This window comes from Entelurus aequoreus, linkage group LG22, assembly GCF_033978785.1.
Source record: "Entelurus aequoreus isolate RoL-2023_Sb linkage group LG22, RoL_Eaeq_v1.1, whole genome shotgun sequence".
Taxonomy (NCBI): domain Eukaryota; kingdom Metazoa; phylum Chordata; class Actinopteri; order Syngnathiformes; family Syngnathidae; genus Entelurus; species Entelurus aequoreus.
The window spans coordinates 21,029,104-21,055,610 of record NC_084752.1 but is presented as its reverse complement, the minus strand read 5'-3'; the positions used below and the strand labels follow the sequence as shown (position 1 = coordinate 21,055,610).

Here is a 26,507-nt window from a genome sequence, read left to right as displayed (position 1 = left end):
TTGTCGGGAGAAGGGAGGTTGTCGGGAGAGGCGCTGAATACTGGGATTCTCCCCCTGAAAACGGGAGGGTTGGCAAGTATGGTTTATGGAAACCAAAGTACCACTGTAGTTTATGCAGCAGAATGATACAGGTGGGCGGATTGATATATTATATAAATAAAAGGGCGGTGTCAGTATCGGATCGATACTAACATGAACCTTTTTAGTTCTCTGCTCAAATTTAAAACACGCTCAAACAGTAAATATGACCAATTATACACTCATAACCCTTCAGTTGAGAGATTATGAAGAAAGAAAGAAATACATAAATGTTGTCAATTTCTAATAAGATTTCAATTCAGGGTGTGTGAGAACATTTCTATATTTCTATACATATTAAATGTTTTGATTTATTTTCTTTGAGTTGCTGGAAAAACAAAATAGGTCTCCAAAGTGGGGCAGGACAAAACATAATTTAGAAGCACTAATGTAAGGTAAGGACAAAAGAGAAACATTTATTATTTTGTGTAATCTTGTATTGCACATTGTTAAATTATTCTCAAGTAGGCAAAGGCAAGTCTATTTATAGAGCACAATTTCTACGCCTGGCAATTCAAAGTGCTTTTAAGAAGATTACAAGAAGGCAACATTTTAAATAAAATCTTAATGAAAATAATCATAATTAAAATGAAAAATTTTAAATAAAATCATAATAAAGCAATCAAACTTAAATTTAAATCAAAGAGTCTATATAAAATTATTTCTGTTGTTATATGCACAATTAAATGAACGTGTTTTTTAACATTGCCAACGTTGAAGCTTGTCTCACACCTTCTTGAAGACTATTGCAAATGTTAGGAGCATACAACTGAAATACAGCCTCACCATGTTTGGTCCTGACTTTAGGGACCAGCAGGAGACCACTCCCTGAGGTTCTCAGAGCCTGAGATGATATGATTCTAACATGTAAGAGATCTACTTTGGCACAAGACCATAAAATGACTTGTATACAAGCAGAACTTGTTTTAAAGTCTATTCTCTGAGCAACAGAAAGCCAGTGCAGTAACCCAAGCACCTTAGTCAGGACTCGAGCAGCAGCATTTTAGATGTACTGCAGCTGCATTACAGTTTGTTTAGAGAGACTAGTGAGAAGACCATTACTGTGGTCTGACATACTGGAGACAAAGGAATGGATTATGCTTTCTAAGGCTGATTTAGACATTATCCCTCTGATTTTGGCAATGTTTTCGGATGATACAAAGCTTCTGATGTTATTGACTTAAAGTCAAGTTAAAGTTCAAGTCTGATTCCATTATTACCCCCAGATTTCTAAACTGAGTTCTGGGTTTCTGGGAGGGGGTCTCAAAACTGACTAATCCTAGTTTCCCTAAGGAACCCCACATGTATAGATAGCCCTTTGGTATAAGAGTGTTGATCATTGTTTTTGTTTGCCTAAAATCTTTGTCTTGTGTTTTAATTATAATCATTATCCCGATCAATAAAACATTACAATCTTCTTGAAAAATGTCCAAGTGAAACGTATCGATACCGGCGATACTTGTCCAAAAATCCCTGGTATTGGATCGATACCAAAATGAGCAGTATTGGCCACCCCTACAGAATAAATAAACAGACCCCACCTAGCGATCAAATTTGGTACACATTGAAAAACAACTCGCAGAATGTGTGTTCATAGAGGCAGCACAATTCTACCAACGCTAAAAAGACATGTTCAATGTTTAAAAAGTCGACCAACAAGCTGTTATTAGAGTGATTTATATGCAGTATCTCCTCACGGATGGAAGTCGGGTCGTAGACTTAGCTTGACAACCCGCCCCGTACGGAAGCCGAGTGCCCTCCTGCTGATCACCGGCTTGATAGCCAGGCATGCAATCTGTGTCACACAACCAGCGAGCAGCACAGCCCTCAGTCACATCTCAAGAGACCCGAAGTTGCTTTCCAGTCCAACAAATCACTGTTGTACTCGTTTAATGTCCGTCGTTTCAGTATATCCACGGAATTGCCAAGGGAAAAGCTACGTTTGACACATCGGAGCGAACAGGTAACATTTTCGCGGTACATTCAAGAAGATGCTAGCTAGCTTAGCTTTGCTAAACCCGACGGCTCTGTTATGAATATTAATGCGCCCTGTTTGCTCTCTCAGTGGCAGTGATTTCAGTTTATAACCCGAGCTGCGGAAAAAGCGCTGATACGACAGTAAACATAAGACTGCCTTCGACTGTGTTTTTGCTCTGTAAGTTACGTATTAACGGTTATAACGACGCTAAGCTAGTTCGCTAGACATTTTCGGCCAGATTGTCTGGGCCTCTCATGCTGTAAGAATAAAATGTAATCTTCATTGTCTATTTAAAGTGGGTATTTACTGTAAAATGTGTGTGTTGGGATCCCGGGAGATAAAACATGAATGGCGATGCTAAATTGCGTCATAACGCACCCATCCATCCATCCATTTTCTACCGCTTGTCCCATTCGGGGTCACGGAGCCTATCCCAGCTGCATTCGGGTGGAAGGCGGGGTACACCCTGGACAAGTCGCCACCTCATCCCAGGGCCAACACAGATAGACAGACAACATTCACACTCACTAGGGCCAATTTAGTGTTGCCAATCAACCTATCCCCAGGTGCATGTTTTTTTGGAGGTGGAAGGAAGCCGGAGTACCTGGAGGGAACCCACGCAGTCACGGGGAGAACATGCAAACTCCACACAGAAAGATCCTGTTCACTTCAGTATTCACATGAATGTGATCCATTCTAGCAGTTGCTTTATAGAAACGGATGTTCGCATATTGGACGCCTTGCTCCTGTATCCTGTACTGTATTCTGTGAGGACTGCAGCCTATTCTAGCTGCATTCGGGCAGAAGGCGGGGTACACCCTGGACAAGTCGCCACCTCATCGCAGGGCCAACACAGATAGACAGACAGACAACATTCACACTCACTAGGGCCAATTTAGTGTTGCCAATCAACCTATCCTGAGGTGCATGTTTTTTTGGAGGTGGGAGGAAGCCGGAGTACCCGGAGGGAACCCACGCAGTCACGGGGAGAACATGCAAACTCCACACAGAAAAATCTCGTTCAATTCAGTATTCACATGAATGTGATCCATTCTAGTAGTTGCTTTATAGAAACGGATGTTCGCATATTGGACGCCTTGCTCATGTATCCTGTACTGTATTCCATGAGGACTGGAGCCTATCCCAGCTGCATTTGGGTGGAAGGCGGGGTACACCCTGGACAAGTCGCCACCTCATCGCAGGGCCAACACAGATAGACAACATTCACACTCACTAGGGCCAATTTAGTGTTGCTAATCAACCCATCAAAGGATGTTCCCACATTGGACGCCTTGCTCATGCATCCTGGACTGTATTCCGTGAGGACTGGTAAAGGTGACAGTGTGATGAGTGTGCTACAAAACACGTTGTGGTTCTGTGCTGCAGGATGGAGTGGCAACCAGATGAACAAGGTCTGCAGCAAGTGCTCCAGCTACTCAAGGACTCCCAGTCTCCAGACACAGCCACACAGAGAGCTGTGCAAGAAGTATCCTTACAGACGCTATGTCCAAGCTGGGAAATAGAGCAGCATAATCCATGATTTGGTTGTAAGGCTGGTCTTCAAGAATAAAGCAACCATGCAAGGTATGTGGGGGTTTGTGAGCTCTTGCAATGTGTCTGGTTGAGCTCCTTAACGCAGCCTGCAGAAATTGGAGCAACTTAACCAATTTCCAGATTTCAACAACTATCTCATCTTTGTCCTGACAAGCCTCAAATCTGAGGGTGCGTAATCGCAACTAAATTTGCCACCACAGTATTGTTGTATGCTATTACGGATTTTAGTTAATCGCCGTTGCTTTTTTCCCCCTGTAGACGAGCCCACTCGATCTCTCAGTGGCCTGATACTGAAGAACAATGTAAAGGCTCACTACCAGAACTTCCCTCCCAATGTGGCTGACTTTATCAAACGAGAATGCCTCAACAACATCGGAGACCCTTCGCCCCTTATCAGAGCTACAATCGGTGAGTGCGGTGAGAGGGAAAGAAAGATAGCGTAGCCATTGTGAGTCAGAGTGCTATGTAGGTGGATACATTTCTGCAGGTAATGTGGTAGTGTAACCCTTTTTTTTTTTTTAAATAATATGCTCTGAAATATAGAAACCTTGTATTTGTGTCTAACGTTTGTATTCCTGCCATCAAGGTATCCTGATCACTACCATTGCCTCCAAAGGCGAGCTGCAGACCTGGCCTGAACTGTTGCCGCAGCTGTGCAATTTACTGAACTCGGAAGACTACAACACTTGTGAGGTCAGACTGGCATGGTCGCATATACAATGGAAGTTTTTGTCACAGTGGGTAAATTTGTCAATAGTGAATCAATCTTTCAGGGTTCTTTCGGAGCTTTGCAGAAGATCTGTGAAGACTCGTCAGAGTTGTTGGATAGTGATGCACTGAACAGGCCTCTCAACATCATGATTCCCAAGTTCCTGCAGTTTTTTAAGCACTGCAGCCCCAAGATCAGGTTGGTTGCAACAGCTTCAATGTGTCTTTGTTAAAGGGATAATTTCAAGCAAATCCAACTTTTCTTACCCGATGGTGGTACCTGTTTCTGTGTATTTGGAATTCCCAGAACTCCCAGATTATTATAATCAAACCATGGAGGCATGGCTGAGATTAAAACAATCTTTCCTTCTTTCAAACTTGCTCCAAACGAGCCGTTTGGAATTTGAGACTTAAGTTGTGAATATATATGGTACAGGTAGAGGTTTACCCTAAAAGTTTTGCACGGGGTTGCCATTTATATCCAGTTGGTAGTCTGGCGATGTAGTATAAAAGTTCCTTATTTTTCTCTATTCTCTTGTTGTGGGGCAGACTGGCCCATACATGCACATGCATGCTAAAATCCTCCATTGATGACATTATCTAATAAAAAGTAACCTATAGTTTTAACTAGGGCTGTCAAGTTATTTTAAAAAAAATCATATTAATCACACTCTAAACCTGTGATAAATCATGATTAATCATGAGTTATTTTCCTTGCATAAATAAAATTGGCGGAAAATACCCCAATGTTTGGGTACAAATGCAATTTGGTAGTCAATGTCATACAGGTATGCTTTTTAAATGTTTTATTGAACCGCAAGTAATTGATTTGCTAAAAACTCGGTGACAGTAAGTATAGTAAAAATTAAGTGCACATTTTAAAAGTCTATAAAGTTGGCAATAATTTTGCAAACAAGGTACAGTTACTAATCAATAATGAAGTAAACACACTCATAAACAACTTAACATTGGTGCACCATTTACTCTTCTGTATTTTAAATAGTTGTTGAAACAAACAAGGTTGTTTGCCTTTTTCAGATGACAATGCTGATCTCTTTTTTTGGTAAAATGCGACCACGGCTCTTTGTGATTACTCCAGGAAGCAAAATAAATGCACATTCAGTAGTTGCAAGTTGCTGCTCTTGTTTGTGCAATACAGTTGGTTTATCCTTGATGTAATTGTGCCTCGGATCAGCTGTGGTGATATGAAAAACATCTTCTGCAGGACTTGATGATGTTAGATGTCCTACATGCAATGGCTGTCCCTTTTAGCAAAGGCATATGTTTAACTTAATTGTGCTGCTTTATTTGACAACATTTAATCAGTAAACTTTACCAGCGTAGCGTTCTCCTTTGCCTGTTGTGGATGTAGCTAGCATTCATGCTTGCTAGCATTTAACTATGGGCCCGGACAACCCCAGTCACTGCTCACTGAGGATGGTGACTGCTGTTTGCTTTCACCTGAGAGTCTCCAAGACACAAAAAAGTATCCAATATCACAGGGAAAAGTCATTACATTTGTTGCTGGTAGCTGTTCACAAAAAAAGTTGCCAAGAAGATTGGCAACGCTGTCGCGCCATCCTCGAGTACCGTATGTGTTTCGCTTTAAGATGGTATTTTAAACTTGATGTGCGCCGATGATAAAAACGTTTGTCGCAGCAATACCAACACGTTACCTTAGTTTTATCGAAAGTTCTGTTATGAAGCGAAATAGGGCCGCCCCTATTTGCAATCACAGACAGTGTAACAAATGCGCGCGTTTTCCGGGTTAAGCCTTAAGCCGGAAATAATAATAATTTTTTCATATCTGATTATTTATTTATTTATTTTTAGTTTTTTCCAGCTGCCCAGGCAAATTATATTGTTGATGTAGATGCCCATATTTGCTCTACAGATTTACTTTGCAAAAGATAAGCACGGGATACTGCTCTTGTTGCCTTGTTTGAATTCGACTTTATTAAATGGATTTATATTCATGTTTGGTGCAGCCGGACCGGAGCAGGAGGGGATAGAAAATAGAAAAAGAAAAGGAAGAGTGAGGGGGAAATTGTGGGGACAAGAGGGGAATAAGACAGAGAGACAACAACAGAACAACATCAGAAAATATGATATGTACAAATATGATACGAAAAGTGAGAGCAAAGAAGCATTTAGTGAAGTAAATATTCATAACGCAGAAATGACAATGAACATTATTGCAGTACAAATTGAGCAATAAAATAGCAATATAAATAGCCCTATTGATAATCCATCCATCCATCTTCTTCCGCTTATCCGAGGTCGGGTCGCGGGGGCAGCAGCCTAAGCAGGGAAGCCCAGACTTCCCTCTCCCTAGCCACTTCGTCCAGCTCTTCCTGGGGGATCCCGAGGCGTTCCCAGGCCAGCCGGGAGACATAGTCTTCCCAACGTGTCCTGGGTCTTCCCCGTGGCCTCCTACCGGTCGGACGTGCCCTAAACACCTCCCTAGGGAGGCGTTCGGGTGACATCCTGACCAGATGCCCGAACCACCTCATCTGGCTCCTCTCCATGTAGAGGAGCAGTGGCTTTACTTTGAGCTCCTCCCGGATGACAGAGCTTCCCACCCTATCTCTAAGGGAGAGCCCCGCCACCCGGCGGAGGAAACTAATTTCGGCCGCTTGTACCCTTGATCTTGTCCTTTTGGTCATAACCCAAAGCTCATGACCATAGGTGAGGATGGGAACGTAGATCGACCGGTAAATTGAGAGCTTTGCCTTCCGGCTCAGCTCCTTCTTCACCACAACGGATCGATACAGCGTCCGCATTACTGAAGACGCCGCACCGATCCGCCTGTCGATCTCACGATCCACTCTTCCCTCACTCGTGAACAAGACTCCCAGGTACTTGAACTCCTCCACTTGGGGCAGGGTCTCCTCCGCAACCCGGAGATGGCACTCCACCCTTTTCCTATTGATAATGAATAATAATTACCTCTATTATTAATAATACAGTTGTTTCAAATGCAACAATACATACTGTATATGTAATGATAACTTGAATTAAAAAAGAAAGCAGAAAAATGGAGGGAAAAAAAGGGAAAGGGAACTGTATTAACTTTATAGATTGTTATAGTAACAATAGGTTAAGCTTTGACAGTGTGCCGTGTTTTACCCAGTTTCCCCTAGGGGAACAACGTTGATATATGTTTGATAAAACGTGATTATATTTATGAGTGTAGGTATACATATGTACTTGTATATGTTTTTACAGTGAATGTGTAGGGATGTATGTACCGTGAGTGTATATGTATGTATGTACTGTATTTAAATCGATGCACAATTTTGATAATTGCACGACTATTACATGTTATGTAGACCATGAGGAAGTGTTTTAAATGTAGAAAAAAAAAACATAATATGAACTTTTTTAAAAGCGTTTCTTTACTCTGGTGCTTAACATACACGAAAATGCTTGAATTTGAGTTAGGGCTGTGAAAGTTAGCAACTGCGATTAACCACACAAAAATATTGCATTAATCAAGTGTAAACGCAGATCAATCATGCAATTTATTTTGACTGTATATGCTTCGTTACCTTAACAGCGGATGGTTACCTGAAAGGCGGGGTGGCTTGTTACATGGTCAGACGGATCAGGTCAATGCATACGTCAGTGCAAAGATGGGTGAGGAAACCCCTACTGGTGAAACCTAACTCCAACAGGACCTAATTATGCAGCCCTAATCACAATTCAAATGTGTGGTTTATCTGATTAAAAAAATACTTTGACCAATAATTTTAATGTTAAGATAAATAAAACGGGAGCTAAATGTCTCTCACAAAATATAACTACAGTAATATGATCTATTGTCCTTCTTCTATTGGTGAATTCCAGTTTGTACTGAGTCTTTTATTATGATAATTGTACATTAATAGTGTTTCCCCTATCTTTATTAATTTGTCTATACTTAAAGCCTGTATTAAACCCCAACATTTTCGTCCCCTCAGGTCCCACGCTATCGCATGCGTGAACCAGTTCATAATTGGTCGAGCTCAGGCTCTGATGGATATTATTGACACTTTCATTGAGGTGAGTATTTTTATTAACTTGTATAATTTTTCACTTTTTACTAACTTCACTGTAAAAACAAATGATGTTCCGTTTGATTTCGAGCTAGTATCATCTCTAGCCTACTATAGACAGAACAGTAGAAAAGAAAAAACATGCATTGTAAAGAACTGTCGGACATTTGGGGAGAGAAATATAAGGCAGGATTGTGGTTGGTAATCAAGTATATGCATAAAAAATCTGCTTAACCCCAAAAATCAACAACTTTTAATTACATTTCTTGTTGCAAGGTTTTTTAGACTTTCCAGTAAGTGTATTGCTGCTCCTAGAAAATGTTTTACACGGATTGACTGGATGGATTATGCTTGTCATAATTATAGTGTATTTGCTTTGACACAATAAAAAAATCAGTTCCAAGCTAGTTCTGCGTGTTTAGCCATCGTTACTGGTTTGAAGACTATGAGGAGATAATGGTAAGGTGGCTAAACCACATTCACGGTACAAGATTGGCCCATGTTTTCATCAAAGCATTTGTAGTTCTACAAGTGCGCAAATCACTTTGGCTGCTCCTGTCATAAAAATATGTGGCTTGTCATTTGTGAGCAAAGAAACAGCATTTTAAATTTGTAGCAGCAGATTTAAATACCAAAATGTCTACTTTTCACCTTTTTATCGTACAAACGTCATGGATATGCAAATGTTGTCAAATATGTTACAATTTGACCCAGATTAAATTATAACCTATGTCACTCACTGTACAACAACACACAAAGGATGTATGATTAATGGTTAAAAAAATGAAATACTGTACAACAATAAGATAAATAAAGACAATAAATATTTTGGTTTATCCCTGTAGTTGTCTTGCACATTAGAATGGGTGTTGCAAAGGAAGGAGAAACAATGTTGATTGCTCCACTGAGTGTTTTACTATGTCTAATTTCACTTCACTTACTTTTCCTTTTGCGTGCTGACCCCAGAAGAGTCCCTCACGACATAATGGCGTTACGAAGTTAACTATATAGAACAATGGTAATGTCCTATTATCCCACATAAATAAATGCACTTAACACAATCTACTTTTCTTTTTGTACAATTATAATAATTAGTGAGAGTGCGTTCGTAAACTCATAACGTTCTAAATCGTTGACTATTCATATTAATCCGATTTTGAGAAACACACTGAATATCTTTTATAAAGTGTAAGAAATAGAAATAACTACAGTATTTTGTGTAGTGCTCCCTCCGCTGCATTACTTCACACCACTGATTTGTGGGTGTTAGTGTGTGAATGTGTTTTGCACCACTACTTTGTTTCACTGCAGCAAAAATGTGATTCATCCATCCATCCATCCATTTTCTACTGCGTCATATTGTATGCAAGAAAAAAATAAGTGGGTATAACTGCTGTGATGTTTGTGACCTCAAATTTACCGGTGCAAGCTTATACTGTACCTGTTTTTATGCTTAAAAAGTCCAGTGTAGCTTTTGTGACCAAATATCTTTATTAACTTCCTTCCTTCATAAGCTGCTCCTCTTTTGAACCTCCTCCAATAATTTACTCTCTTTCTCTCTCCTTGTCTCTTTCCTATCCAGAGTCTCTTTGCACTGGCAGGTGATGAGGACAGTGAGGTGCGCAAGAATGTCTGCAGGGCCCTAGTAATGCTGCTGGAAGTCCGCATTGACCGCCTCATCCCGCACATGCACAGCATCATCCAGGTAAGGATGTGACCTTCGTTAACCGCAGATGCCTTTCTCATGCTCTTCACCATCAGCATCATCATCATCCTCTGGTTGTTTACCCTTCAGTACATGCTGCAGCGGACCCAAGACCCAGATGAGAATGTGGCTTTGGAGGCCTGTGAGTTCTGGCTGACTCTGGCTGAACAGCCCATCTGTAAAGAGGCCCTGTCTGGCCACTTGCTCCAGTAAGTTCTCACATGCCAGCAGCTCAATGGACTGGATTAATGTCATAACAAAGAACTCCACACGTCTCATATGCACAACAACAGCTAAGAATTGTGCTCTGCTGTCTTTTTAGACTCATCCCAATTTTGGTGAATGGGATGAAATACTCTGAGATTGATATCATTCTTCTTAAGGTGAGGCCATTACCCCCATGAAAATACCCTCCGCTGCCTACTTCTTTTTATCCTTGTTCATCAAATGCTCTGTTGTCCTCCAGGGTGATGTAGAGGAGGATGAAGCGGTTCCAGACAGCGAGCAAGACATCAAACCTCGCTTCCACAAGTCTCGCACGGTCACTCTGCAGCATGAAGGAGGGGATGGTGAGGAGGGCGAAGACATTGACGATGATGATGACGATGATGACGATACTCTGTCTGACTGGAACCTACGTGAGTACTATCTTTCTGGATCATTGTATTTTTCTTCCAATGCTTTTATTCTGTGTGGTACAAGATTGACTAACTTGTATAGCGCTGTTCTACCTTAAGGTACTCAAAGCGCTTTGACACTATTTCCACATTCACCCATTCACACACACACATTCACACATTATGTTTTCCAGGGACATTTAATATGATTTCAGAGCTGAATAGGATTTTATTCTTACTTTCAGGTAAATGTTCTGCTGCGGCGCTGGATGTTCTGGCCAATGTGTTTCGAGAGGAGCTGCTTCCTCATCTCCTTCCCCTGCTCAAAGGCCTGCTCTTCCACTTGGACTGGGTCATCAAAGAGTCTGGCATCCTGGTCTTGGGGGCCATAGCCGAAGGTGAGACCTGCTGTTGGCATTTTAGTGAACTGGTTTTCCAAACCAAACATTTGTCACACTCAAAGTGAAATGGATGTGGGTACTTGTTATTTTTTGGATGAGTTTATCACTGACTTCTTTAGCATGTGCAAGGAATGAACCCCTATACCAGTTGATTAACATAAACATACAAGAATTGGCTGAGTTTGGTAGGAAAGAATTCTGGAATTATGTAGTATTGAGATTGTGAGCAACAGGCCCTCTCGCAGGTCTAACATCAGTCACCTCAGACTTTACAAATGTTTTTCTGGATGAATGGACACAAAGTATGCTGTTATACTTGCTGTAAAATGTGGACTGACTGCATTGTTCTTCCATTTATAATTTATTGTTGCTGTGTAGTGGCAGCATGTCCAGCATGTTTTTTCTAGCTCTTCCAATGTTAACCACTGAACTGAAAAGGTGAATATCTTTGCTGACAATGTAAAATTGGTTCTGTGACGGAGCTCTTATCTCAAAACACTTGTATCACAAAGCAACGTCTTCATGCAATTAATAGGAATCAATTCAATTGGTGCCATACAGCACAATTTGTAATTGATAAGTTAGATACAAAATATTGTATCTATTGTATCTAACTTGGATAAGAAATATTGTATAAAAACAATAAAATAGAATGTACTAATAAAAACGATGGTAGTTTTTTTATGTAATATTAAAATACAACATTCACCTTGGAGAGGGGACTTCTATGGTATCTCCTTGCAGCTGCTTCTCTATCAAACACACCATCAACACAATCCATTTGCATGGATGCATGTCTGCCGTTTACAAAACCCAAAACCAGTGAAGTTGGCACGTTGTGTAAATCGTAAATAAAAACAGGATACAATGATTTGCAAATCCTTTTCAACTTATATTCAATTGAATACACTGCAAAGACAAGATATTTAATGTTTTAACTGAGAAACTTCATTTTTTTGCAAATAATCATTAACTTAGAATTTAATGGCAGCAACACATTGCAAAGAAGTTGGCACAGGGGCATTTTTACCACTGTTACATCGCCTTTCCTTTTAACAACACTCAGTATAAGTTTGGGAACTGAGGAGACCAATTTTTGAAGCTTTTCAGGTGGAATTATTTCCCATTCTTGCTTGATGTACAGTTTAAGTTGTTCAACAGTCCGGGGTCTCAGTTGTCGTATTTTACGCTCCATAATCTGCCACACATTTTCAATGGGACACAGGTCTGGACTACAGGCAGGCCAGTCTAGTACCCGCACTCCTTTACTACAAAGCCACGCTGTTGTAACACGTGCAGAATGTGACATGCCATTGTTTTGCTAAAATAAGCAGGGGCGTCCATGAAACATACATTGCTTGGATGGCAACACATGTTGCTCCAAAATCTGTATGTACCTTTCAGCATTAATGGTGCCTTCACAGATGTGTAAGTTACCCATGCCTTGGGCACTAATACACCCCCATACCATCACAAATGCTTGGCACTCCGCATCAAGGGTTGGAATTGGGGGTTAAATCACCAAAAATGATTCCCGGGCATGGCCACCGCTGCTGCCCACTGCTACCCTCACCTCCCAAGGGGTGATCAAGGGTGATGGGTCAAATGCAGAGAATAATTTCGCCACACCTAGTGTGTGTGTGACAATCATTGGTACCTTAACTTAACTTAACAAATGCTGGCCTTTGAACTTTGTGCCTATAACAGTCCGGATTGTTCTTTTCTTCTTTGGTCCGGAGGACACGACGTCCACAGTTTCCAAAAACAATTTGAGGCTCTGAAAATCACTAATGTGCCAACGGCAGCTCGGTGGCGCAGGGGTTAGTGCACGTGCCTCACAATACGAAGGTCCTGAGTAGTCCTGAGTTCAATCTAGGGCTCGGGATCTTTCTGTGTGGAGTTTGCATGTTCTCCCTGTGATTGCGTGGGTTCCCTCCGGGTACTCCGGCTTCCTCCCACCGCCAAAAACATGCACCTGGGGATAGGTTGATTGGCAACACTAAATTGGCCCTAGTGTGTGAATGTGAGTGTGAATGTTGTCTGTCTATCTGTGTTGGCCCTGCGATGAGGTGGCGACTTGTCCAGGGTGTACCCCAGCTGAGATAGGCTCCAGCACCCCCCGCGACCCCAAAAGGGACAAGCGGTAGAAAATGGATGGATGGTCAATGTGCCAACTTCACTGGTTTTGGGTTTGTAGATATTATAACATTCTTGGCTGTTTCAGTATGGTGCAGACTAGCAGCGATACTCGAATCGTTTCGTCAAGGTGGCAACCCACTGTCATGTATTTGAGGATATTTTTTTTTAATCCAAAAAATATCATCCGCTTCTTTTTCTCAGCACTGACCTTCACACTCACTTTTTTTCCCATGGTTGGAGAAAAAAAGTTATGTCCATCTTTAGCTACAAGTTAATGCTAGTGAGTAAGACTGGATGTTTTGAGCGGATCTTATGGGGTTCACTGTGACATTTGCTATACCAAATAATGGTGGAGATGCTTGTAAATCAAGTTTTTGTTTGGAAATTAAAGCTTAACAATTACCCAAGAGACAGCTCTTATCTCAAAACACTCTTAAGTTGGGGGATCTGAAGTTTAGGTATCAATCATTCAATCAATCAAAGTGTACTTATATAGCCCTTAATCACAGATGTATCAAAGGGCTGCACAAGCCACAACAACATCTTTGGCTCAGATCCCACATCAGGGCAAGAAAAAACTCAACCCAATGATAACGAGAAACCTTGGAAGGGACGGCAGATGTGGGGACCCCCACCTTGGGTGACCGGTGCAATGGATGCCGAGTGGATACAGCTAATAATGCGAGAGTCAGAGGCCAGTCTATAGTGGGGCCAGAAGGGGATACTCTTGCATGTAGAGACGTCGGGGCGTAAAGACATCACCAACTGATACAAAGAGGAGTGGTCTATCCTGGGTCCCGACTTGGAACAGCTAGCACGTCCTCCGTGGAGGCTGATCCGTGGTCACCTGATAACGAGGCAGAGCAAAAAAGAGAGACAACAGATGAACTGGTCTAAAAAGGGGTATATTTAATGGCTAGAGTATAGTTTTAAGATGGACTTAAATGCTTCTACTGAGGTAGCATCTCTAACTGTTACCGGTAGGGCACTACAGTGTACTAGAGCCCGGATAAAAAACGCTTTAAAGCCCGCAGACTTTTTTTGGGCTCTAAAAATCACTAAAAAGCCGGAGTTCTTTGAACGCAGATTTCTGGCTGGGACATATGGTACAATACAATAAGCAAGATAGGGTGGATCCAGACCGTTTAGTATTTTATACGTAAGTAGTAAAACCTTAAAGTCACATCTTAAGAGCACAGGAAACCAGTGCAGGTGAGCCAGTTGTTCTTGTCAAAAATCTAGCAGACGTATTTTGTACCATCTGTAATCTTTTAATGATAGACATAGGGAGACCCGAAAATAATATGTTACAGTAATCGCGACGTAGCGTACGCATGAAAAATGATCTCAGCGTCGGTGGTGGACAAAATGGGACGAATTTTAGCGATATTTTGGAGATGAAAGAAGGCTGTTTTAGTAAAACTTAATGTGTGACTCAAACGAGAGAGTTGGGTCGAAGATAATACCAAGATTCTTTACTGAGTCGCTTTGTTTAATTGTTTTGTTGTCAAATGTTAAAGCGGTATTATTAAATAGGTGCCGGTGTCGAGCAGGACCGATAAACAGCATTTCCGTTTTCTTAGCGTCAAGATGCTGGACATCCATTGTTTAATTTCATTTAGACATGCCTCCAGGTGACTACAATCTGGCATGTTGGTCATATTAAGGGGCATGTAGAATTGGGTGTCATCAGCATAACAGTGAAAGTACCACCAAGGTACCAATGTAATATATTCAAAGTTCAATGAATCGGTAAAATTATGGCTCAAGTGGTATTACAAGACCAAATGGTCATAGGTTTTTACAAATCGCCCCTTTTAAATGTCCATACTGTTTAATGTAGATCAGGGGTGCCAAAACCTTTTTCTTCCAAGGGCGGGTCAAACACAGCCATTGTAATCTTGCAGCAGCACCGTGAATGAGCAGTTTAGGCAGTGGAGATCGTCACTTTCAATTGATGGCGACTAGTTAGTCTTGCGGACATGCCAATAATGATTGTGTGAGCCTGAATGAGGTCAGTATGAATATGTAATACATTTGGGAAGCCAGCCTTTGGTGGGCCAAACAAAACATCTCAACAGGCTCCACTGTGGGCATCCCGGGTGTAGGTCGTTGACCAAATGGTACAACAAAATTTGGTTTTGAGAATATTTTTGAGAACATTTTATTACTGGCAAGTGAGCAAACTTTTGTATTTGAGAACTATCGCTTCTTCTTTCTCCAGGATGCATGCAGGGTATGGTACCTTACTTGCCTGAGCTCATCCCCCACCTCATCCAGTGTCTATGTGACAAGAAGGCTCTCGTTCGTTCCATCGCCTGCTGGACCCTCAGCCGTTATGCTCATTGGGTGGTCAGCCAGCCCCCGGACGCACACCTGAAGCCTCTTATGACGGAGCTCCTCAAACGGATCCTGGATGGCAATAAGAGGGTACAGGAAGCAGCCTGCAGGTACTGATTTAGAATCTTTCAGTATCAGATTTATTGGCCAAGTGTGTTTAACACACAAGGAATTTGACTTGGTTGACTGTGATCTCAGTTCAGTTTATTTATTTATATAGCACATTTAAAAACAACCTCAGTTGGCCAAAGGGCTGTACAGACATAAGAAACAATTTCAAACAAAAAAAGGGCACATAGTGTCACATTTACATTGTAACACAGAAGGATGAATAAAATACAATAGTAAAATATACCTTAAAATAAGTCTCTCTTTGTTCAATGTAAACAATAAATATTATCGATTAACTAAAAATACAAACAAGTGCTTCAATAACTAATACGCGCAAGGTAGGCCTGGACAATAAATCTAATTTTAATTTAGATTTTTATCGTGGCTTCTCACGATTATGAAAACGCAATGTGCATGCAAATTCCATAGCTTGTGACATTGAAAAAGATGAGGAGCGAATGAGTGAAAAAAGAGCACGTCTCTGCGCAAAGGTTGGGATGTCTAACCTGACTCTCGCCAGATCCTTGTAGTTAGCTGAGCTCCTCACAAGGATCTGGGATCGAGGGCATTTCACACTCCTTCAAGATAGCAAAAAATATCTTGGATCGCCGGGCGGGATTTCATAGATGTGACGTAGCGCCGAAGTGACTGATTCAAACAACAATGGCGGCACGCAGCGAGGAGTCGTGTGCTGACATTGATTCTGCTATTGCAAGACTGTTTTGCGACATCGATCGTCTACTGACATTGCTGCGTTGTTTCAGTAAAAGTTCTCTAATTTTTCGCTCTGTCTTTATCCAATATGTCGGCTGTTCTGTTTTGGATTTCCCAGCGTCGCTCTCATCGGCGTCACGGGTTGATTTCGATGTGAGTGGTTGAAGTAGCACGTCATTCAAGATAACGGACAAGTGGTTTATCCAATAACATACAATAATTTTTTTTACAAGGCCCCGCCTTCTGAAATACATCTCCTATTGAGAAGTCCCAGATCCTTGTGTGGAGCTCAGCAAACTGCAAGGATCTGGCAAGAGTCAGGTTATGGGACGTCACCATGGTTGCTACTTTTTATTTGACACACCGCGAATATGCCTAATCAATAAAAAAAACGGAAAAACTGAAATTGATTGTTTTCTACATTGCTATTTTTATTTAAATGTATTGGTTTTGCTATTATTATAAATATTTTACTTGCTGTGGTTTATCCGTTACTAATTTAAAGTTGAGTTTTGGTGGTACAATACATACTCATGTTTTCAAATTAATGAATAATCGTGTAATTGATCGTAATTATGCAATCAATCGAAATAATCATGATTATTATTTTTATTAATTGTCCAGCCCTAGTGCAAGGCTAATAAAGTAGTGGTGAATAGAGCAAAAAAGATGACTTGAACATGAGTTAGTACATTCAGTGACAGATAATTGCTTCTTTAACCCCATGTACCGCCACTACTTCTGCCTTACCAACCACCTCTTTTTTTAAGTGCTTTTGCCACCCTAGAGGAAGAGGCGTGCACAGAGTTGGTACCTTACTTAAGCTTCATCTTGGACACGTTGGTGTTTGCTTTTGGGAAGTACCAGCACAAGAACCTGCTCATCCTTTATGATGCCATAGGAACACTGGCAGACTCTGTGGGACACCATCTGAACCAGCCTGTATGCTCCATTGCCCTCATAAAATACTTCTTATTTAGTTTCTAAGCCTCAAAAAGAAAAATGGCACAAGCCAAATCTCTTCTCTTTGTAGGAGTACATCCAGAAGTTGATGCCTCCGCTGATCTCAAAGTGGAATGAGTTGAAGGATGAAGACAAAGATCTCTTCCCATTGCTTGAGTGTCTGTCATCTGTAGCTACAGCTCTGCAGAGTGGCTTCCTCCCGTACTGTGAGCCAGTCTACCAGCGTTGTGTCACTCTTGTCCAGAAGACTCTGGCACAGGCCATGGTGAGTTGCGCCCACATTCATTGACCTTTCAAAAAAAAAAAGTTGTGTATGTTGTGAGTTTGTTGCCATTATAGGATTTTCTAATTGTTCCATATGTGTGTGTCTTAGATGTACAGTCAGCAGCCAGATCAGTATGAGGCACCTGACAAAGACTTCATGATCGTGGCTCTGGATCTCCTGAGCGGCCTGGCTGAGGGACTGGGTGGTCATGTGGACACGCTTGTGTCTCGCAGCAACATCATGACTCTGCTCTTCCAGTGCATGCAGGCAAGGAGTTGTCATCTACTAAACATGTTGTATGTAGTAAGACAAAGTTGTTCATTTTCAGTCTGTCAACTACTCTGGCTCGGTACACATGTACAAGTTTATCGGTATAAAACGGCCACGTTCTAAAGCAGTGCAAATTGCAACCATAAGAATAACACAATTTCTGTAAAATCTGAATTTATGATCCATCTCTTGTATTAGATATGATTGGAATTAAAGGCCACATTTTGTGAGAACAAATATTATGCTTTTAGTTCAGTTCAATTCACCATCTTATTTCGAACACAACAAACACAATTTATTCTACACATTTTTGCAACATTGGAAAACATTAGTAAAACAGAGGCTTCTCAGAGGGTGAAATGACTCTTGGAAATTACTGGCTTAGAGGGGCCAAAGGTATAGATGTGTGTGTTCAATATAATTGAAACTGCAGGCTGTGTCTTCTTCTAATGGATTTATTGCAGTCTTTGGTAAGCTGGGTAACGTTTGCACAAACAACTATCAGAAAGGCAGCCAATATTATATGCAGATAATATGTCATGAGACATGCAAATATATTTTAAATACAAAAAGGACATAAGTAAAATAAATTAAATGAGCTCGAATATGCCTACAAACGAGGCATAATGATGCAATATGTACATACAGCTAGCCTAAATAGCATGTTAGCATCGATTAGCTTGCAGTCATGCACTGACCAAATATGCTTGATTAGCACTCCACATAAGTCAATAACATCAGCAAAGCTCAACTTTGTGCAGTCACGCACATCATAAATTGTTGGTGGACAAAATGAGACAAAGAAGGAGTGGCATAAAACATGTCTTTCTGTGGCTGGATCGGCGAAAGTTATACATGTAAACAAACTGTTGCGTCACAGTCCACACAACTATGGTGAGTTCATGGACCGCCGAAATTAGTAGGAAAAAACAGCGCTCGCCAAATATTCTCATCAGTTCAGAATGAACACAAACATATCACACAGTGGGCTTTCTAAAAATTACATAGGTTGGTGTCATGTTTGTCCTCCAACAGAAACCACATTAAAACAAAAAAATATATTTTTACATTTTCATACATTTTTGAAAAAGCTCCAGGGAGCCACTAGGGCTAGACAATACAAACAAAACACATCTTCAATACATCCAGAAAGTATTTACAGCCCTTCACTTTTTCCACATTTTGTTATGTTACAGCCTTATTTCAGAATGGAATAAACTAATTTTTGTCCTCAAATTTTGGCAGAAAAATACCTCATAATGACAATGTGAAACGTTTTTTTTAATATTGCAAATTTTATCAAATTTATAAACTTTTTAAAAAAAATCACGTATACATAATAAGTATTCAGACCCTTTGCTCAAACTTTGTTGATGCATCTTTGGAAGCAATTACCACCTCAAGTCTTTTTGAATACGATGCCACAAGCTTGGCACACGTATCCAACAGCTCCATCAGATTCATACATTTTATGATATGTGACTTTATAAAGTCTATTTGTGTGTTCCTCATACCCAACATTTTTCATTTTTCTCAGTGCGCTTTTGTAATGTCCATAACTTTTGTAAGGTGCTCTCGTAAGACTTCCACGTTGTATTTAAGATATCTGAGATCTGATACTTTACAAATGTTGTCGATGTATGTTACGAATAGAAGGGGACCCTTTACTGACCCTTGTGGGACACCATATGCAATACACATGTTTTATGACATGTGTTGACCTATTTGTACAAACTGTGATTGGCTTTGGTCAAATGCAATAGTGTTTTTTCATGTATGTTCACATTTCTCTCTCTTTGTCTCTGTCTGTTTTCCCAGGATACAATGCCTGAAGTAAGGCAAAGTTCTTTTGCCCTACTCGGTGACTTGACCAAGGCTTGCTTCCCTCATGTCAAACCATGCATTGGTAATGCATTTATTCCCATATTACAAAGAGAGTGCCTCCGTTTTTGGTCGTGTCTTGTTTGTTAATCTGCCTTTGTTTCCCCTCAGCTGAATTCATGCCTATTTTAGGAACCAACCTGAACCCAGAGTTCATCTCTGTCTGCAACAATGCGACCTGGGCCATCGGAGAGATCTGTATGCAGATGGGTAAGTTGTATAATTTTTTTATGTGTGAGCCTGGTTAAATTTGAGATGCCTATCGACAGACTTGTATTTTAATGTCACACTTTCTCAGGTGTAGAGATGCAACCGTACATTGCTATGGTTCTGAGCCAGTTGGTTGAGATCATAAATCGACCAAACACCCCTAAGACCCTACTGGAGAACACAGGTATATGAGCAGTCAAACACTTAAATGGAAATCCTTTTTTGTTACTGTTTGTTAGTTATTACTGGCCATTTGAAGACACCAATGACGACTATGTAGCCGCTAAAGTAGTGTAGTTACTAGGGGTGGGAATCTTTGAGAACCTCATGATTCGATTACAATCATTCATGGCGAGCAGGCATCCATGTGTTAACTTTCGTGCTCTATGAAACCACGAAATGTTCAGACAATTTGCCCCCAGGTGCTGTTAACATGCAGCTCAAAGTAGTGTGTTGTATCTACTATCTTTTCTTTCATATGTATGGGTCACAGTGTTATCACACTGTGTGGATATTATTCTCTCTCCTGTTTTATTCATCTACTTGCTAATTCTACTTGCTAATTGTACTTTCTAATTCTACTTGCTCTTGTTCTTGAAATGCACACATTATTGTATGAAATAAGGCAACAGTAATTAAACATTTGCATGAAAACAGATATTGTGTACTCCTGGTGCACCCTCAAAAAAATTACTTTGTGGTGTTTTTGCGTCCAGAAGAAAGTCACAAAGTACGAGTCCGACACTGTTTTTAACTTTAATTGCCAAACATCAATAACACATAACCATACACATTAATACCAGCATGTCGTTAAAATAGTTATTTAACATTTTTGTTTATTTACGATTACAAAGCTCTCTTGTGTCCCAAATGGCCGAATGGCAAATATTAATAGCATGTTCTGCCGCGAGTTGTTTAGAAGTTTCACGGTCCATCTTCACGAAGATAATTTCCTCAGGTTAATAAGTAAAACTTCCATTAAAAGTAAACTGATGTTTCTGAATAATTAGTTAAAGTGCAGACAAAGATGTCGATCTTGTGGTTGTCGTCATTCTTCACAAGAAGGTAAATATCCACTCAATGACAGCTGCAGTTGCTCCTTCTGGACACACTATCCCTTAGTGTTTTGGGAGAAAATCACAAGGCTTGCGCCACCCCCCACAGAAGAACTATAAATCAAACAAGACGCCGTCACAGGGACGCAAGCTACGCGACGCGAGAGTATATCTCAGTCTTTACTCCTTTCGCTCTTTTCCAGCAATCACCATTGGACGACTGGGCTACGTCTGTCCCCAGGAAGTCGCACCCATGCTGCCTCAGTTTATCCGACCTTGGTGAGTCTGTTTAAACTCTAAATTCATGTTTCATTGGCAAGCTGTAGATGCACAGTCAGCATGCGTCTTCTGTGGGCTCGCCACATCACTCTGTGTTCCCTCTTAGCCTCTTTTTTTCTCACAGCCATCAGCCAAGCCATTTAGCAAGACCCACATTTTGGCAGTTGAGTTTTCCCATCAGGCATTGCTCATGAATGGGTTGGTTTCTACCACATTCTTTCCACCATGCCTTTATGAATGAACTCATCACAGCAGTGCACAATTGTATCATTATAAGGGCTACACAGTGTATTATAATAAATATCCATGAAAATAGTGCGAGATTTGTGTCTCGTCATTTTGGCTGCGGGCCGAGTGCACAGGACGGTATTGATGAAGGGCAAGTGTGTGCCCCGACCAGAAAAAAATTTTTTTTTTGTGTCTTGTCTTTAATTAGTGGTAATTAAAACAGAGAGGCTATGTCTTCTGGAATTTAACTGCTTTGGAGTGGCAAAGGTAGAGTTGTGTGTGTTCGAGTTTCAAGGTCACGGCAGTTAGTTTTTCTATTTGGTGGATTTATTAAGCGATGGCTCCTAGGGGTGTGAATCTTTGGGTACCTAATGATTCGATCTGATTTAGATTCCTGGGGTGACGGCATGGAGATGACCCTAAAAAGTATTTTTTTTAAATGTATTATGTTTTATTTATTCCCATATCGATTAAGAACTAGGATGAATAAGAATCGTGATTTGAATGTGAATCAATTTTTTTTTAATGCACCCCTAACGGTTCCTCTTTATTCAGTATTTGAGAACAAGTATGAAGTGAAAGAAGAAAGGGAAAACTAAACATTTGTCTGTGGCAGCTTCAGAGATAGTTATGCTGTAGTTTCACCTTGTCTGACAGCACTTAACTATGGTGTGTTCAGGGACAGTCGAATAACGTGCAAAATCTTAACGCTTGATGAAAAACATGCAAAAAACTAATGGCTTTTTTAAACAGTGGCATATGTTGACCTATATGGAGATTACAAGCACCTTGCATGTGTGTGTGTTGGAGGTTGGGGATTTCTTACAACATGGGTGTCTCACCCAGTGCGCCATTGAAGCTTTAACAGCCACTGGCTGCGGCTAATGTTTAGATCCCTATACAACAGACTAATTAGCACTTTTGTGTGGCAGGTGTACATCACTGCGCAACATTCGAGACAACGAGGAGAAAGACTCTGCTTTCCGTGGGATTTGCATGATGATTGGCGTGAACCCTGGCGGTGTAGTGCAGGTGAGATTTAGCTTTTCACAGTTTGTAGAAGAGATCCGTCTTCTCTTGAGCGTCTTCCGCATCACCACAATTCTTTGTTTGATTTGGATTTTCAGGACTTCATCTTCTTCTGTGACGCAGTCGCTTCTTGGGTGAACCCCAAAGATGATCTGAGAGATATGTTCTATAAGGTAAGGTTTATAATAACTACAACAATAATTCTCAGATATTACTGTTCATGCCTTTTTCCTCTTTGCAAGGGAAGACTGAATAAAGGAAACTGAGGATGAAAACTTACTAACTGCTTGTTTGTTGCTAGGCAACTGGTTTATTAACATCTATTAATGCCTCTGTGTATTCATTTTTTTAAAGTGTCTCAAGAGGGTTAATAGTGCTGTTGTAATACATCCACTGTATTTACAAATTAACTGTATTGAAAATGTATTATATACAAATGCAGAGATGCAGAACTTCCTAACTTGCTTCTTATACATGTAAACCCGACCTTAGCAGGATTTTATTCATTACAAATTCTCTGTTTTGTCTGTTCCCCTCAATAGATCTTGCATGGTTTCAAGGAGCAGGTTGGAGAGGAGAACTGGCAGCAGTTCTCAGAGCAGTTCCCCCCTCTGCTAAAGGAACGACTGGCAGCCTGCTACGGTGTTTAAAGCCTCCACACGCATCCAAGAGGTAACTCAACTCACATCATTTAACGTCAAAAAATGAGTCCCTTCCTGATGATGAGTACAACCCAGTAACAATAAAACAGCACCTGCAAGAGAGGTCCTTAAAGATAGTGCTTCCATTGGTTGATGTCCTTGTGGAATTGGGAGTATTGTTCTGTTGAAAGAGACCACTATAAGTGCACAAACTGAGGTCCTCAGTCAAGAGGAATGCTCACTGCAACATCTCCACATAGCCGGCAACCCATCGGACTCAAGTTCTTTACCTTCAGTTGAAAGAGTTTGTTTGTTTCTCACAATGTTGAAGTGGATTTTATTGTCAAATCTAATTTGATGGAATCTGAATAAGATCCAGAGACTTTACTTTGACATTGCAGCTTTTTACTCAGCATTCATGATTACCGTATTTTTCGGACTATAAGTCGCTCCGGAGTATAAGTCGCACCGGCCAAAAATGCATAATAAAGAAGCAAAAAAACCTATATAAGTCGCACTGGAGTATAAGTCGCATTTTTGGGGGAAATTTATTTGATAAAACCCAACACCAAGAATAGACATTTAAAAGGCAATTTAAAATAAATAAAGAATAGTAAACAACAGGCTGAATAAGTGTACGTTATATGACGCATAAATAACCAACTGAGAACGTGCCTGGTATGTTAACGTAACATATTATGGTAAGAGTCATTCAAATAACTATAACATATAGAACATGCTATACGTTTACCAAACAATCTGTCACTCTTAATCGCTAAATCCGATGAAATCTTATACGTCTAGTCTCTTACGTGAATGAGCTAAATAATATTATTTGATATTTTACGGTAATGTGTTAATAATTTCACACATAAGTCGCTCCTGAGTAAAAGTCGCACCCCCGGCCAAACTATGAAGAAAACTGCGACTTATAGTCCAAAAAATACGGTAGTATTGTTTCAGTTAATCAGGGACATTATTCCTTTCATGTTTGCCCACATGGATTAATTTATATAGGGGTGTTAGGGTACACAATTCTCATGGTTCGATACATGCAGTTGAATAGGGTTTGTAAAAAAAGAAAAAAGTTTGTATATGGAAACAAAAGTCCCTATGAAAAACTATGAATAATGGGTTCCAGCCTTGACAAAAGTCCATATTTCAGTAAATGTTTGTACACTTTGAACACAATATAAAGTGTACAGTATATCAAACAAACATAACAAGGTGGTGATGATCAACTTTCTATTTAATAACAAAGTCAAAACAACATCAGCTAGCTAAACTCTCCTCCTCGTATGCAGCCACCCTGCCGACATGTACACATACTGTCGCTAGTCCTGTAGTGCACTCTTGGTTTGGAATCATAAAACTCCTTCACATTAGCAGTGAGGTCGTTAAAATGATTAGGAATGAAAATAAAATACAATATTATTGGCGTGTGGCAGAGAGGAGGGGTGAGGCAGTGTGGACAACGCTGTGAATACTTCTTGAATGTATCAAAGCACACATCACGTGTCCATTGCTTTCTTTGGACAAAAACTGGAAACATGTTGGAAAAATAAACACTTAAAAAGCACACAAAGTAGCACATTAGCTAATTCTTGCAACACTGAGCTGACAAACAAATAGGCCTTAATGGATGTGCTGCCGGGCACAACATGGGCAGATGAAACGTTGGTACACTGAGACGTATAGTGAAGCATATTTCTATTGTCTGTGGTTCATAAATCGAAACAATCGTACAATGAGGGGTTCGTATCTCGAAGTTCCACTGTACCTTTGTATCAAGGCTAGTTTTCGGTACAGTAAGGTAACAAAATGCAAAACATAAAACTGCTTGGCTTTTGAATATATGTAATTATTACACCATTAATGTTTAGCAATTTAGATACTTTTCTTCATTAAAATGAATTAAAGCATCCTTGAAAAATTACATAAAGATTGTATAATCACAATGGTACACTGGACACCTGACTAACTAAGCTTTTAAATGCACTCATTTCATATTCTGCATTGTTTTTAAATAAACACACCTTTACCTGTGCGCTTCCTTCTGTGTGTGCAGGCGAGCCAGCAGGAGGAGGGTGATTGGGAAACTCATCCATCTGTGTATTACACTGCCCTGATCTGGGGGGAGGGAGAGGGACGCTATTGGCCGCTCCCCCGCATGGACGGCCCCCACGCCCTTATGTGTTTGTCCATAGAGGGAGGGTGGGCGGGAGGGGATGGGAGGGACAGGGGGGACACCTCTAGATTAACTAGGCAGGGACCCGACACAGAAAAACTAACCGGTAGGGACAGCGAGAGGGACCTAGAGACGAGCTGGAGGGATAGAAACAGGAAAAGCACAAGGGAGGCAGGGACAGAGACCGGCAAAGAGAAAGTTCAGGGAACGAGAGGGAGGGACTTCATCAATAAGGCAGGGAATAAAAGCCACGGACTTGTCTGTCTGTTACTTGGTTGGGAGGAGATTTTATCAGGATTCTTAATTGTAAGAGTAGCTTGACCAATCAGACATTTACAGACTCACTAAACTCTTTATTGCACATGCTGCTGCTCATGCAGTACTTGGAACTGACTGTGGGTGGCACTGTATGACTTTTTACAACTTATTGCATGCAGTTAGAGACAAGACTATTACTACTTTTTGGTGACTTTTCCAGGGGAATAGCATTCAATAAGAATTACTTCATCTGTTGCCACCAAATCTTTGCTTAGCTATAAGATAACCAGGCCAGCAATGTTTTTCGCCGTCATTCGGACTCAGCGCTGCTTCACACAACTATCCATTGTTGACTATTCTTGTCAGCTTTTCTACCTGATGTGAAGAGAGAGAGAAAATAGGCTCTATTGGGTCTCGTTGTGGCTTCACATACACCACTCCTCCATGAAGGGAGGATTAGGGCTAACATTAGATTTTCTCACCAAAGGGTAGGAAATCGTAGAGAAATAATTACACCCTTGATTGTCTTAGTGAGGGTTAATTGCGTGTATATAAGTGTTTGTGTTTGCATGTGCAGTTTGTAAGCTCGTTAGCGTTTTCTGTCCACTATGCGAATTTTGTATTGTTTTTGGTACTGAGCTTAAACTTGACTCCCACCACAATGTCCTTGGCACCTGTTAACTGTGACTGTGTGTGTGCGTGTGTGTGTGACGGTGTGTATTAAGTTCTACATTTTTATTGATTTCCATTTGCTGCCATAATAACTTTAAACAATGACTATGATGTTTCACAACTGGTTCACATTATTTTTAATTTCTTTTTGCTGCTACCAATGTCTTTTGTTATTGTAAGATTACA

General features: G+C 40.6%; 1 protein-coding gene across 1 annotated transcript; it reads left to right on the top strand.

Annotated features, from left to right (window-relative positions):
• The first annotated feature begins 1,648 nt into the window (after positions 1–1,648).
• On the top strand, positions 1,649–25,414 carry LOC133639752 (transportin-2). The gene is made up of 24 exons (XM_062033336.1): positions 1,649–2,041; positions 3,443–3,542; positions 3,703–3,778; positions 3,869–4,018; positions 4,197–4,303; positions 4,384–4,517; positions 8,281–8,362; positions 9,938–10,060; positions 10,151–10,269; positions 10,383–10,443; positions 10,527–10,698; positions 10,923–11,075; positions 15,442–15,667; positions 17,153–17,324; positions 17,416–17,610; positions 17,719–17,877; positions 19,699–19,786; positions 19,873–19,971; positions 20,060–20,155; positions 21,230–21,305; positions 22,466–22,565; positions 22,661–22,735; positions 23,105–23,234; positions 25,272–25,414. Exons 2-23 carry the CDS (start codon positions 3,444–3,446, stop codon positions 23,210–23,212), a joined length of 2,670 nt encoding a protein of 889 aa, XP_061889320.1. The 5' UTR covers positions 1,649–2,041; position 3,443; the 3' UTR covers positions 23,213–23,234; positions 25,272–25,414.
• The last annotated feature ends 1,093 nt before the right edge of the window (positions 25,415–26,507 follow it).